General features: G+C 38.0%; 1 protein-coding gene across 2 annotated transcripts in view; it reads right to left on the minus strand.

The window, feature by feature from the left end:
- LOC102806301 (uncharacterized) overlaps nucleotides 1-14,959 on the minus strand; it is a 111,731-nt gene extending 96,772 nt beyond the window's left edge. Inside the window, exon 1 of one of the 2 annotated variants that reach the window (XM_085494230.1) lies at nucleotides 14,829-14,959. In XM_085494230.1, the coding sequence (XP_085350356.1) occupies nucleotides 14,829-14,878 (50 nt within the window). In that variant the 5' untranslated portion in view covers nucleotides 14,879-14,959. The remainder of the gene's footprint in view (nucleotides 1-14,828) is intronic. The other variant, XM_085494229.1, reaches the window with a different exon arrangement.
- Nucleotides 14,960-15,466: the final 507 nt, after the last annotated feature.

Genomic DNA, 15,466 nt, shown 5'->3' on the forward strand with positions numbered 1-15,466 from the left:
ACACAGAATTTAATATGTTAGTCAAAGAGCCATATTCTCTTGTACACAGAATGTGATATGTTAGTCAGAGTGTCGTATTCTCTTGTACACAGAATGTGATATGTTAGTCAAAGAGCCATATTCTCTTGTTCACAGAATGGGATATGTTAGACAGAGTGTCTTATTCTCTTGTATTCAGAATGGGATATGTTAGTCAGAGTGTCCTATTCTCTTGTACACAGAATGTAATATGTTAGTCAAAGAGCCATATTCTCTTGTACACAGAATGTGATATGTTAGTCAGAGTGTCGTATTCTCTTGTACACAGAATGTGATATGTTAGTCAAAGAGCCATATTCTCTTGTTCACAGAATGGGATATGTTAGACAGAGTGTCTTATTCTCTTGTATTCAGAATGGGATATGTTAGTCAGAGTGTCCTATTCTCTTGTACACAGAATGGGATATGTTCGCCAGAGTGCACTTGTCTCTTGTACACAGAATTTGATATGTTTGTCAATGTGCCATATTCTCTTGTACACAGAATGGGATATGTTAGTCAGAGTGCACTAGTCTCTTGTACACAGAATGATATATGTTAGTCAGAGTGCCCTATTGTCTTGTACACAGAATGAGATATGTTAGTCAGAGTGCCATATTCTCCAGTACACAGAATGGGATATGTTAGCCAGAGTGCCATATTCTCTAGTACACAGAATGAGATATGTTAGTCAGAGTGCCATATTCTCTTGTACACAGAATGGGATATGTAAGCCAGAGTGCACTAATCTCTTGTTCACAGAATGGGATATGTTAGCCAGAGTGTCTTATTCTCTTGTATTCAGAATGGGATATGTTAGTCAGAGTGTCCTATTCTCTTGTACACAGAATGAGATATGTTAGTCAGAGTGTCCTATTCTCTAGTACACAGAATGAGATATGTTAGTCAGAGTGCCATATTCTCTTGTACACAAAATGGGATATGTTAGCCAGAGTGTCTTATTCTCTTGTATTCAGAATGGGATATGTTAGTCAGAGTTTCCTATTCTCTTGTACACAGAATGGGATATGTTAGTCAAAGTGCCATATTCTCTTGAACACAGAATGGGATATGTTAGTCAGAGTGTCCTATTCTCTTGTACACATAATGGAATATGTTCGCCAGAGTGCACTTGTCTCTTGTACACAGAATTTGATATGTTTGTCAATGTGCCATATTCTCTTGTACACAGAATGGGATATGTTAGTCAGAGTGCACTATTCTCTTGTACACAAAAAGGGATATGTTAGTCATAGGGCACTAGTCTCTTGTACACAGAAGGTGATATGTTAGTCAGTGTGCAGTATTCTCTTGTACACAGAATGGGATATGTTAGTCAGAGTGTCCTATTTTCTTGTACACAGAATGGAATATGTTAGCAGCGTGCAGTAGTCGCTTGTACACAGAATGTGATATGTTAGTCAGTGTGCACTATTATCTTGTACACAGAATGGGATATGTTAGCAAGAGTGCCATATTCGCTTGTACACAGAATGTGATAAGTTAGTCAGAGTGTCCTGTTCTCTTGTACACAGAAAAGGACATGTTGGCAAGAGTGCCAAATTCTCTTGTACACAGAATGTGATATGTTAGTCAAAGTGCCATATTCTCTTGTACACAGAATAGGACATGTTAGCAAGGGTGCCATATTCTCTTGTACACAGAATGTGACATGTTAGTCAGAGTGCCATATTCTCTTGTACACAGAATGGGACATGTTAACAAGAGTGCCATATTCACTTGTACACAGAATGTGATATGTTAGTCAGAGTGCCACATTCTCTTATACACAGAATGTGATATGTTAGCCAGAGTGCCAAATTCTCTTGTACACAGATTGGGACATGTTAGCAAGAGTGCCATATTCTCTTGTACACAGAATGTGATATGTTAGTCAAAGTGCCATATTCTCTTGTACACAGAATGGGATATGTTAGCCAGAGGGCACTATTCTATTTTAAACAGAATGTGATATGTTAGTCAGAGTGTCATATTCTCATTTACACAGAATGAGATATGTTAGTCAGAGTGCCATATTCTCTTGTACACAGAATGAGATATGTTAGCCAGAGTGCCATATTCTTTTGTACACAGAATGAGATATGTTAGTCAGAGTGCACTTATCTCTTGTACACAGAATGTGATATGTTAGTCAGAGTGCACTATTATCTTGTACACAGAATGGGATATGTTAGCAAGAGTGCCATATTCTCTTCTCCACAGAATGTGATATGTTAGTCCGAGTGCCATATTTTCTTGTACACAGAATGGGACATGTTAGCAAGAGCGCCATATTCTCTTGTACACAGAATGTGATATGTTATCCAGGGTGCCATATTCTCTTGTACACAGAATGGGACATGTTAGCAAGAGTGCCATATTCTCTTGTACACAGAATGATATATGCTAGTCAGAGTGCCCTATTGTCTTGTACACAGAATGAGATATGTTAGTCAGAGTGCCATATTCTCCAGTACGCAGAATGGGATATGTTAGCCAGAGTGCCATATTCTCCAGTACACAGAATGAGATATGTTAGTCAGAGTGCCATATTCTCTTGTACACAGAATGTGATATGTTAGTCAGAGTGCACTATTCCCTTGTACACAGAATGGGATATGTTAGTCAGAGTGCACTATTCTCTTGTACACAGAATGGGATATGTTAGCAAGAGTGCACTATTCTCTTGTACACAGAATGGGATATGTTAGCCAGAGTGTCTTATTCTCTTGTATTCAGAATGGGATATGTTAGTCAGAGTGTCCTATTCTCTTGTACACAGAATGTGATATGTTAGTCATAGAGCCATATTCTCTTGTACACAGAATTTGATATGTTAGTCAGAGTGTCGTATTCTCTTGTACACAGAATGTGATATGTTAGTCAAAGAGCCATATTCTCTTGTTCACAGAATGGGATATGTTAGCCAGAGTGTCTTATTCTCTTGTATTCAGAATGGGATATGTTAGTCAGAGTGTCCTATTCTCTTGTACACAGAATGGGATATGTTCGCCAGAGTGCACTTGTCTCTTGTACACAGAATTTGATATGTTTGTCAATGTGCCATATTCTCTTGTACACAGAATGGGATATGTTAGTCAGAGTGCACTATTCTCTTGTACACAGAAAGGGATATGTTAGTCAGAGTGCACTAATCTCTTGTACACAGAATGGGATATGTTCGCCAGAGTGCACTTGTCTCTTGTACACAGAATTTGATATGTTTGTCAATGTGCCATATTCTCTTGTACACAGAATGGGATATGTTAGTCAGAGTGCACTATTCTCTTGTACACAGAAAGGGATATGTTAGTCAGAGTGCACTAATCTCATGTTCACAGAATGAGATATGTTAGTCAGAGTGCCATATTCTCTTGTACACAGAATGATATATGTTAGTCAGAGTGCCCTATTGTCTTGTACACAGAATGAGATATGTTAGTCAGAGTGCCATATTCTCTTGTACACAGAATGGGATATGTAAGCCAGAGTGTCCTATTCTCTTGTACACAGAATGTGATATGTTAGTCATAGAGCCATATTCTCTTGTACACAGAATTTGATATGTTAGTCAGAGTGTCGTATTCTCTTGTACACAGAATGTGATATGTTAGTCAAAGAGCCATATTCTCTTGTTCACAGAATGGGATATGTTAGCCAGAGTGTCTTATTCTCTTGTATTCAGAATGGGATATGTTAGTCAGAGTGTCCTATTCTCTTGTACACAGAATGGGATATGTTCGCCAGAGTGCACTTGTCTCTTGTACACAGAATTTGATATGTTTGTCAATGTGCCATATTCTCTTGTACACAGAATGGGATATGTTAGTCAGAGTGCACTATTCTCTTGTACACAGAAAGGGATATGTTAGTCAGAGTGCACTAATCTCTTGTACACAGAATGGGATATGTTCGCCAGAGTGCACTTGTCTCTTGTACACAGAATTTGATATGTTTGTCAATGTGCCATATTCTCTTGTACACAGAATGGGATATGTTAGTCAGAGTGCACTATTCTCTTGTACACAGAAAGGGATATGTTAGTCAGAGTGCACTAATCTCATGTTCACAGAATGAGATATGTTAGTCAGAGTGCCATATTCTCTTGTACACAGAATGATATATGTTAGTCAGAGTGCCCTATTGTCTTGTACACAGAATGAGATATGTTAGTCAGAGTGCCATATTCTCTTGTACACAGAATGGGATATGTAAGCCAGAGTGCACTAATCTCTTGTTCACAGAATGGGATATGTTAGCCAGAGTGTCTTATTCTCTTGTATTCAGAATGGGATATGTTAGTCAGAGTGTCCTATTCTCTTGTACACAGAATGGGATATGTTAGTCAGAGTGTCCTATTCTCTAGTACACAGAATGAGATATGTTAGTCAGAGTGCCATATTCTCTTGTACACAGAATGGGATATGTAAGCCAGAGTGCACTAATCTCTTGTTCACAGAATGGGATATGTTAGCCAGAGTGTCTTATTCTCTTGTATTCAGAATGGGATATGTTAGTCAGAGTGTCCTATTCTCTTGTACACAGAATGGGATATGTTAGTCAAAGTGCCATATTCTCTTGAACACAGAATGGGATATGTTAGTCAGAGTGTCCTATTCTCTTGTACACATAATGGGATATGTTCGCCAGAGTGCACTTGTCTCTTGTACACAGAATTTGATATGTTTGTCAATGTGCCATATTCTCTTGTACACAGAATGGGATATGTTAGTCAGAGTGCACTATTCTCTTGTACACAGAAAGGGATATGTTAGTCAGAGTGCACTAGTCTCTTGTACACAGAAGGTGATATGTTAGTCAGTGTGCAGTATTCTCTTGTACACAGAATGGGATATGTTAGTCAGAGTGTCCTATTCTCTTGTACACATAATGGGATATGTTCGCCAGAGTGCACTTGTCTCTTGTACACAGAATTTGATATGTTTGTCAATGTGCCATATTCTCTTGTACACAGAATGGGATATGTTAGTCAGAGTGCACTATTCTCTTGTACACAGAAGGTGATATGTTAGTCAGTGTGCAGTATTCTCTTGTACACAGAATGGGATATGTTAGTCAGAGTGTCCTATTCTCTTGTACACAGAATGGAATATGTTAGCCAGAGTGCAGTAGTCTCTTGTACACGGAATGTGATATTTTAGTCAGTGTGCACTATTATCTTGTACACAGAATGGGAAATGTTAGCAAGAGTGCCATATTCGCTTGTACACAGAATGTGATATGTTAGTCAAAGTGCCATATTCTCTTGTACACAGAATAGGACATGTTAGCAAGAGTGCCATATTCTCTTGTACACAGAATGCGATATGTTAGTCAAAGTGCCATATTCTCTTGTACACAGAATGGGATATGTTAGCCAGAGGGCACTATTCTATTTGAAACAGAATGTGATATGTTAGTCAGAGTGTCATATTCTCATGTACACAGAATGAGATATGTTAGTCAGAGTGCCATATTCTCTTGTACACAGAATGAGATATGTTAGCCAGAGTGCCATATTCTCTTGTACACAGAATGAGATATGTTAGTCAAAGTGCACTATTCTCTTGTACACAGAATGTGATATGTTAGTCAGAGTGCACTATTCTCTTGTTCACAGAATGTGATATGTTAGTCAGTGTGCACTATTATCTTGTACACAGAATGGGATATGTTAGCAAGAGTGCCATATTCGCTTGTACACAGAATGTGATAAGTTAGTCAGAGTGTCCTGTTCTCTTGTACACAGAAAAGGACATGTTGGCAAGAGTGCCAAATTCTCTTGTACACAGAATGTGATATGTTAGTCAAAGTGCCATATTCTCTTGTACACAGAATAGGACATGTTAGCAAGAGTGCCATATTCTCTTGTACACAGAATGTGACATGTTAGTCAGAGTGCCATATTCTCTTGTACACAGAATGGGACATGTTAGCAAGAGTGCCATATTCACTTGTACTCAGAATGTGATATGTTAGTCAAAGTGCCATATTCTCTTGTACACAGAATGTGATATGTTAGCCAGAGTGCCATATTCTCTTGTACACAGATTGGGACATGTTAGCAAGAGTGCCATATTCTCTTGTACACAGAATGTGATATGTTAGTCAAAGTGCCATATTCTCTTGTAAACAGAATGGGATATGTTACCCAGAGTGCACTATTCTATTTTAAACAGAATGTGATATGTTAGACAGAGTGTCATATTCTCATGTACACAGAATGAGATATGTTAGTCAGAGTGCCATATTCTCTTGTACACAGAATGAGATATGTTAGCCAGAGTGCCATATTCTCTTGTACACAGAATGAGATATGTTAGTCAGAGTGCACTATTCTCTTGTACACAGAATGTGATATGTTAGTCAGAGTGCACTATTCTCTTGTACACAGAATGGGATATGTTAGCAAGAGTGCCATATTCTCTTCTCCACAGAAAGTGATATGTTAGTCCGAGTGCCTTATTCTCTTGTACACAGAATGAGACATGTTAGCAAGAGTGCCATATTCTCTTGTACACAGAATGTGATATGTTATCCAGGGTGCCATATTCTCTTGTACACAGAATGGGACATGTTAGCAAGAGTGCCATATTCTCTTGTACACAGAATGATATATGTTAGTCAGAGTGCCCTATTGTCTTGTACACAGAATGAGATATGTTAGTCAGAGTGCCATATTCTCCAGTACGCAGAATGGGATATGTTAGCCAGAGTGCCATATTCTCTAGTACACAGAATGAGATATGTTAGTCAGAGTGCCATATTCTCTTGTACACAGAATGTGATATGTTAGTCAGAGTGCACTATTCCCTTGTACACAGAATGGGATATGTTAGTCAGAGTGCACTATTCTCTTGTACACAGAATGGGATATGTTAGCCAGAGTGTCATATTCTCTTGTACACAGAATGGGATATGTTAGTCAGAGTGTTCAATTCTCTTGTACACAGAATGGGATATGTAAGCCAGAGTGCACTAATCTCTTGTTCACAGAATGGGATATGTTAGCCAGAGTGTCTTATTCTCTTGTATTCAGAATGGGATATGTTAGTCAGAGTGTCCTATTCTCTTGTACACAGAATGTGATATGTTAGTCATAGAGCCATATTCTCTTGTACACAGAATGTGATATGTTAGTCAGAGTGTCGTATTCTCTTGTACACAGAATGTGATATGTTAGTCAAAGAGCCATATTCTCTTGTTCACAGAATGGGATATGTTAGCCAGAGTGTCTTATTCTCTTGTATTCAGAATGGGATATGTTAGTCAGAGTGTCCTATTCTCTTGTACACAGAATGGGATATGTTCGCCAGAGTGCACTTGTCTCTTGTACACAGAATTTGATATGTTTGTCAATGTGCCATATTCTCTTGTACACAGAATAGGATATGTTAGTCAGAGTGCACTATTCTCTTGTACACAGAAAGGGATATATTAGTCAGAGTGCACTAGTCTCTTGTACACAGAAGGTGATATGTTAGTCAGTGTGCACTATTCTCTTGTACACAGAATGGGATATGTTAGTCAGAGTGTCCTATTCTCTTGTACACAGAATGGGATATGTTCGCCAGAGTGCACTTGTCTCTTGTACACAGAATTTGATATGTTTGTCAATGTGCCATATTCTCTTGTACACAGAATGCGATATGTTAGTCAGAGTGTCCTATTCTCTTGTACACAGAATGGGATATGTTAGCCAGAGTGCAATAGTCTCTTGTACACAAAATGTGATATGTTAGTCAGAGTGTCCTATTCTCTTGTACACAGAATGGGATATGTTAGCTAAGTGCAGTAGTCTCTTGTACACAGAATGTGATATGTTAGTCAGTGTGCACTATTCTCTTGTACACAGAATGGGATATGTTAGCAAGAGTGCCATATTCGCTTGTACACAGAATGTGATATGTTAGTCAGAGTGTCGTGTTCTCTTGTACACAGAAAAGGACATGTTGGCAAGAGTGCCAAATTCTCTTGTACACAGAATGTGATATGTTAGTCAAAGTGCCATATTCTCTTGTACACAGAATGGGACATGTTAGCAAGAGTGCCATATTCTCTTGTACACAGAATGTGATATGTTAGTCAGAGTGCCATATTCTCTTGTACACAGAATGGGATATGTTAGTCAGAGTGCCATATTCTCTTGTACACAGAATGAGATATGTAAGTCAGAGTGCCATATTCTCTTGTACACAGAATGAGATATGTTAGCCAGAGTGCCATATTCTCTTGTACACATAATGAGATATGTTATTCAGAGTGCACTATTCTCTTGTACACAGAATGTGATATGTTAGTCAGAGTGCACTATTCTCTTGTACACAGAATGGGATATGTTAGCAAGAGTGCCATATTCTCTTGTACACAGAATGTGATATGTTAGTCCGAGTGCCATATTCTCTTGTACACAGAAAGGTACATGTTAGCAAGAGTGCCATATTCTCTTGTACACAGAATGTGATATGTTATCCAGGGTGCCATATTCTCTTGTACACAGAATGGGACATGTTAGCAAGAGTTCCATATTCTCTTGTACACAGAATGAGATATGTTAGTCAGAGTGCACTATTCTCTTGTACACAGAATGTGATATGTTAGTCAGAGTGCACTATTCTCTTGTACTCAGAATGTGATATGTTAGACAGAGTGCACTATTCTATTGTACACAGAATGTGATATGTTAGTCAGAGTGCACTATTCTCTTGTACACAGAATGGGATATGTCAGCAAGAGTGCCATATTCTCTTGTACACAGAATGTGACATGTTAGTCAGAGTGCCATATTCTCTTGTACACAGAATGGGATATGTTCGCCAGAGTGCACTTGTCTCTTGTACACAGAATTTGATATGTTTGTCAATGTGCCATATTCTCTTGTACACAGAATGGGATATGTTAGTCAAAGTGTCATATTCTCTTGTACACAGAATGGGATACGTTAGTCAGAGTGCACTATTCTTTTGTACACAGAATGGGATATGTTAGTCAGAGTGCACTATTCTCTTGTACACAGAATGGGATATGTTAGTCAGAGTGTCCTATTCCCTTGTACACAGAATGGGATATGTTATCCAGAGTGCACTAATCTCTTGTACACAGAATGGGATATGTTATTCAGAGTGTCCTATTCTCATGTACACAGCATGGGATATATTATTCAGAGTGCCATATTCTCTTGTACACAGAATGGGTTATGTTAGTCAGAGTGCACTAGTCTCTTGTACATGGAGCGGGATATGTTAGTCAGAGTGCCATATTCTCTTGTACACAGAATGGGATATGTTAGTCAGAGTGCACTAGTCTCTTGTACACAGAATGGGACATGTTAGTCAGAGTACCATATTCCTTTGTACACAGAATGTGATATTTTAGCCAGAGTGTCCTATTCTCTTGTACACAGACAGTGATATGTTAGGCAGAGTGCATTAGTCTCTCGTACACAGAATGGGATATGTTAGTCAGAGTGTCCTATTCTCTTGTACACAGAATGGGATATGTTAGTCAGTGTGCCACATTCTCTTGTACACAGAATGTGATATGTTAGTCAGAGTGTCCTATTCTCTTGTACACAGAATGGGATATGTTCGCCAGAGTGCACTTGTCTCTTGTACACAGAATTTGATATGTTTGTCAATGTGCCATATTCTCTTGTACACAGAATGCGATATGTTAGTCAGAGTGTCCTATTCTCTTGTACACAGAATGGGATATATTAGCCAGAGTGCAATAGTCTCTTGTACACAAAATGTGATATGTTAGTCAGAGTGTCCTATTCTCTTGTACACAGAATGGGATATGTTAGCTAAGTGCAGTAGTCTCTTGTACACAGAATGTGATATGTTAGTCAGTGTGCACTATTCTCTTGTACACAGAATGGGATATGTTAGCAAGAGTGCCATATTCGCTTGTACACAGAATGTGATATGTTAGTCAGAGTGTCGTGTTCTCTTGTACACAGAAAAGGACATGTTGGCAAGAGTGCCAAATTCTCTTGTACACAGAATGTGATATGTTAGTCAAAGTGCCATATTCTCTTGTACACAGAATGGGACATGTTAGCAAGAGTGCCATATTCTCTTGTACACAGAATGTGATATGTTAGTCAGAGTGCCATATTCTCTTGTACACAGAATGGGATATGTTAGTCAGAGTGCCATATTCTCTTGTACACAGAATGAGATATGTAAGTCAGAGTGCCATATTCTCTTGTACACAGAATGAGATATGTTAGCCAGAGTGCCATATTCTCTTGTACACATAATGAGATATGTTATTCAGAGTGCACTATTCTCTTGTACACAGAATGTGATATGTTAGTCAGAGTGCACTATTCTCTTGTACACAGAATGGGATATGTTAGCAAGAGTGCCATATTCTCTTGTACACAGAATGTGATATGTTAGTCCGAGTGCCATATTCTCTTGTACACAGAAAGGTACATGTTAGCAAGAGTGCCATATTCTCTTGTACACAGAATGTGATATGTTATCCAGGGTGCCATATTCTCTTGTACACAGAATGGGACATGTTAGCAAGAGTTCCATATTCTCTTGTACACAGAATGAGATATGTTAGTCAGAGTGCACTATTCTCTTGTACACAGAATGTGATATGTTAGTCAGAGTGCACTATTCTCTTGTACTCAGAATGTGATATGTTAGACAGAGTGCACTATTCTATTGTACACAGAATGTGATATGTTAGTCAGAGTGCACTATTCTCTTGTACACAGAATGGGATATGTCAGCAAGAGTGCCATATTCTCTTGTACACAGAATGTGACATGTTAGTCAGAGTGCCATATTCTCTTGTACACAGAATGGGATATGTTCGCCAGAGTGCACTTGTCTCTTGTACACAGAATTTGATATGTTTGTCAATGTGCCATATTCTCTTGTACACAGAATGGGATATGTTAGTCAAAGTGTCATATTCTCTTGTACACAGAATGGGATACGTTAGTCAGAGTGCACTATTCTTTTGTACACAGAATGGGATATGTTAGTCAGAGTGCACTATTCTCTTGTACACAGAATGGGATATGTTAGTCAGAGTGTCCTATTCCCTTGTACACAGAATGGGATATGTTATCCAGAGTGCACTAATCTCTTGTACACAGAATGGGATATGTTATTCAGAGTGTCCTATTCTCATGTACACAGCATGGGATATATTATTCAGAGTGCCATATTCTCTTGTACACAGAATGGGTTATGTTAGTCAGAGTGCACTAGTCTCTTGTACATGGAGCGGGATATGTTAATCAGAGTGCCATATTCTCTTGTACACAGAATGGGATATGTTAGTCAGAGTGCACTAGTCTCTTGTACACAGAATGGGACATGTTAGTCAGAGTACCATATTCCTTTGTACACAGAATGTGATATTTTAGCCAGAGTGTCCTATTCTCTTGTACACAGACAGTGATATGTTAGGCAGAGTGCATTAGTCTCTCGTACACAGAATGGGATATGTTAGTCAGAGTGTCCTATTCTCTTGTACACAGAATGGGATATGTTAGCCAGTGTGCCACATTCTCTTGTACACAGAATGTGATATGTTAGTCAGAGTGCCATATTCTCTTGTACACAGAATGGGACATTTTAGCAAGAGTGGCATATTCTCTTGTACACAGAATTTGATATGTTAGTCAGAGTGCCATATTCTCTTGTACACAGAATGTGATATGTTAGGCAGAGTGCCATATTCTCTTGTACACAGATTGGGACATGTTAACAAGAGTGCCATATTCTCTTGTACACAGAATGTGATATGTTAGTCAAAGTGCCATATTCTCTTGTACACAGAATGGGACATGTTAGCCAGAGTGCACTATTCTATTGTAAACAGAATGTGATATGTTAGTCAGAGTGCCATATTCTCTTGTACACAGAATGAGATATGTTAGCCAGAGTGCCATATTCTCTTGTACACAGAATGAGATATGTTAGTCAGAGTGCACTATTCTCTTGTACACAGAATGTGATATGTTAGTCAGAGTGCACTATTCTCTTGTACACAGAATGGGATATGTCAGCAAGAGTGCCATATTCTCTTGTACACAGAATGTGACATGTTAGTCAGAGTGCCATATTCTGTTGTACACAGAATGGGACATGTTAGTCAGAGTGCACTATTCTTTTGTACACAGAATGGGATATGTTAGTCAGAGTGCACTACTCTCTTGTACACAGAATGGGATATGTTAGCCAGAGTGTTCTATTCTCTTGTACACAGAATGGGATATGTTAGTCAGAGTGCCCTATTCCCTTGTACACAGAATGGGATATGTTATTCAGAGTGCCATATTCTCTTGTACACAGAATGGGTTATGTTAGTCAGAGTGCACTAGTCTCTTGTACACGGAGCGGGATATGTTAATCAGAGTGCCATATTCTCTTGTACACAGAATGTGATATGTTAGGCAGAGTGCATTAGTCTCTCGTACACAGAATGGGATATGTTAGTCAGAGTGTCCTATTCTCTTGTACACAGAATGGGATATGTTAGCCAGTGTGCCATATTCTCTTGTACACAGAATGTGATATGTTAGCCAGAGTACCATATTCTCTTGTACACGGAATGGGATATGTTATTGAAAAGTGCCATATTCTCTTGTACACAGAATGGGATATGTTAGGCAGAGTGCATTAGTCTCTCGTACACAGAATGGGATATGTTAGTCAGAGTGTCTTATTCTCTTGTATTCAGAATGGGATATGTTAGTCAGAGTGTCCTATTCTCTTGTACACAGAATGGGATATGTTAGCCAGTGTGCCACATTCTCTTGTACACAGAATGTGATATGTTAGCCAGAGTACCATATTCTCTTGTACACGGAATGGGATATGTTATTGAAAAGTGCCATATTCTCTTGTACACAGAATGGGATATGTTAGTCAGAGTGTCCTATTCTTTTGTACACAGAATGGGATATGTTATTCAGTGTGGCATATTCTCTTGTACTCAGAATGGGATATGTTATTCAGAGGGTCCTATTCTCATGTACACAGCATGGGATATGTTAGTCAGAGTGCCATATTCTCTTGAACACAGAATGTGGTATGTTATCCAGGGTGCCGTATTCTTTTGTACACAGAATGGGACATGTTAGCAAGAGTGCCATATTCTCTTGTACACAGAATGAGATATGTTAGTCAGAGTGCACTATTCTCTTGTACACAGAATGTGATATGTTAGTCAGAGTGCACTATTCTCTTGTGCTCAGAATGTGATATGTTAGTCAAAGTGTCATATTCTCTTGTACACAGAATGGGATATGTTAGTCAGAGTGCACTATTCTTTTGTACACAGAATGGGATATGTTAGTCAGAGTGTTCTATTCTCTTGTACACAGAATGGGATATGTTAGTCAGAGTGCACTAGTCTCTTGTACACAGAATGAGATATGTTAGTCAGAGTACCATATTCTCTTGAACACAGAATGTGATATGTTAGCCAGAGTGCACGAGTCTCTTGTACACAGAATGTGATATGTTAGTCAGAGTGCACTATTCTTTTGTACACAGAATGGGATATGTTAGTCAGAGTGCACTAGTCTCTTGTACACAGAATGAGATATGTTAGTCAGAGTACCATATTCTCTTGAACACAGAATGGGATATGTTAGTCAGAGTGCACTATTCTTTTGTACACAGAATGGGATATGTTAGTCAGAGTGCACTAGTCTCTTGTACACAGAATGAGATATGTTAGTCAGAGTGCACTATTCTCTCCTACACAGAATGGAATATGTTAGTCAGAGTGTCCTATTCTCTTGTACACAGAATGGGATATGTTATCCAGTGTGCCATATTCTCTTGTACACAGAATGTGATATGTTAGCCAGAGTACCATATTCTCTTGTACACAGAATGGGATGTGTTATCCAGTGTGCCCTATACACTAAAATTAAAGCTTCTGATGAGTGAGGTACTTGTACTTTACAAAAAAGTGTTGTAAAATTTGTTTCAATTTTCATGTAGTTGTGTCTTAATTTCTCTATCACTAGGTATATCACTAGCAAATTACACAATTTGCTACTAAACACATTTTTATATCTGTAGACTCTGAATCAACTAACTGAATTGAAGATAAACCTACTGTATTTCTGTCGGACAATTTCATACACTTTTTTCATTAATTCATTCAACGATGTCACATTTCATCAATATTTGAAAACAATCATATGTATAAGATATAGTTTGTATACAGAAACATTTTCGAATGGCAGGTCAAATTCAGGTCAAATCTCTTCTTTTAAAGTCGAATTGTTACAATACTTGTTGTCAGCTGTAGTTTTTGTTTGCGAGTATACTGCAATACATAATTTCGAAGACTGTTGAGGATTTATCATGGGAACATTGCCAGGGTGGTGTTTAATCAGAACCACGTCGTTTATATTTTTTTATAGAATACATCACAATACTCACAAGTTTACGTAAACATATCCCATTTACGTAGCGCGTTAGTTAGTGCAATTTGAATTCTGGCGTGGACAATAAATCGATTCATATGAAGTGCTATACGAACATTTTTTTTTATTTGTTCTGATAGTGATTATCGATTTGCTTTTCTCTCTAGTCTCTTTCTTTTGTAGAATAATATTTCTAACATAACAATTAAACATATTTGGATTCGCAATGTGTTAAACATGTCAAAAGGTATTTGATGCATGTGTATTTACATAAAACTAACATCATAAACATCATACTCTGTAACAATAGGATTAGTATGATTTTAATTACTATTACTTGGTACTATTTGAATATGCAAATGAGTGATAATAATTGAAAGATTCTACTTACGTATTCTGACCTCCAGCATCATTAATCAAATTCACCGACTCGTTGGCCATTATGCAGAAAAAACAAATTCCCAGTCAGTTATCAATAACACCACATCATCTGACCTAAAAGCATATAGAGTATGTATGTATCTATATACGTCACTGATAGACTACCCGATCAACTAATCAGCTTACTACATTATATGCGCCACTGAATACTAAAATACATATTTGTAATAATAAATGTCCATACTGAAAACAAAGCTTGTAATGCTTAATGTATGTGTGCAGGTAATTTTAAATTGTTTCCAACATTCTCTAAAAGGATGTATTCAAACGTTCTGGTCAGTAAAACTCGTCATATTTAAATATTTTTGAAATTAATATGCGTGAATGAGCACCAATCCAGTACAGTCAGAGTGCATATACTATTCGAATGAAACCCAACCAGTAAATCTTTCTGTTCTAATTATAAGTTTGTTTTTTACCATGAATAAAATATGAAAAATATGTCGAATATTTTTAAATGATATATATCTCCGTTTTTCTATAGGAAATCTTCTGTTTTAATTTGTTTCTTCAAATTATTATCGATCTAGTAGCTCTAGTGCTGTCGTAGTCACGAACTGCTAGTGCACTCCCCTCCGTCTCCGACGT

This window comes from Saccoglossus kowalevskii, chromosome 20 (genome assembly GCF_978046115.1).
Source record: "Saccoglossus kowalevskii chromosome 20, keSacKowa6.1, whole genome shotgun sequence".
NCBI classification, from domain to species: domain Eukaryota; kingdom Metazoa; phylum Hemichordata; class Enteropneusta; family Harrimaniidae; genus Saccoglossus; species Saccoglossus kowalevskii.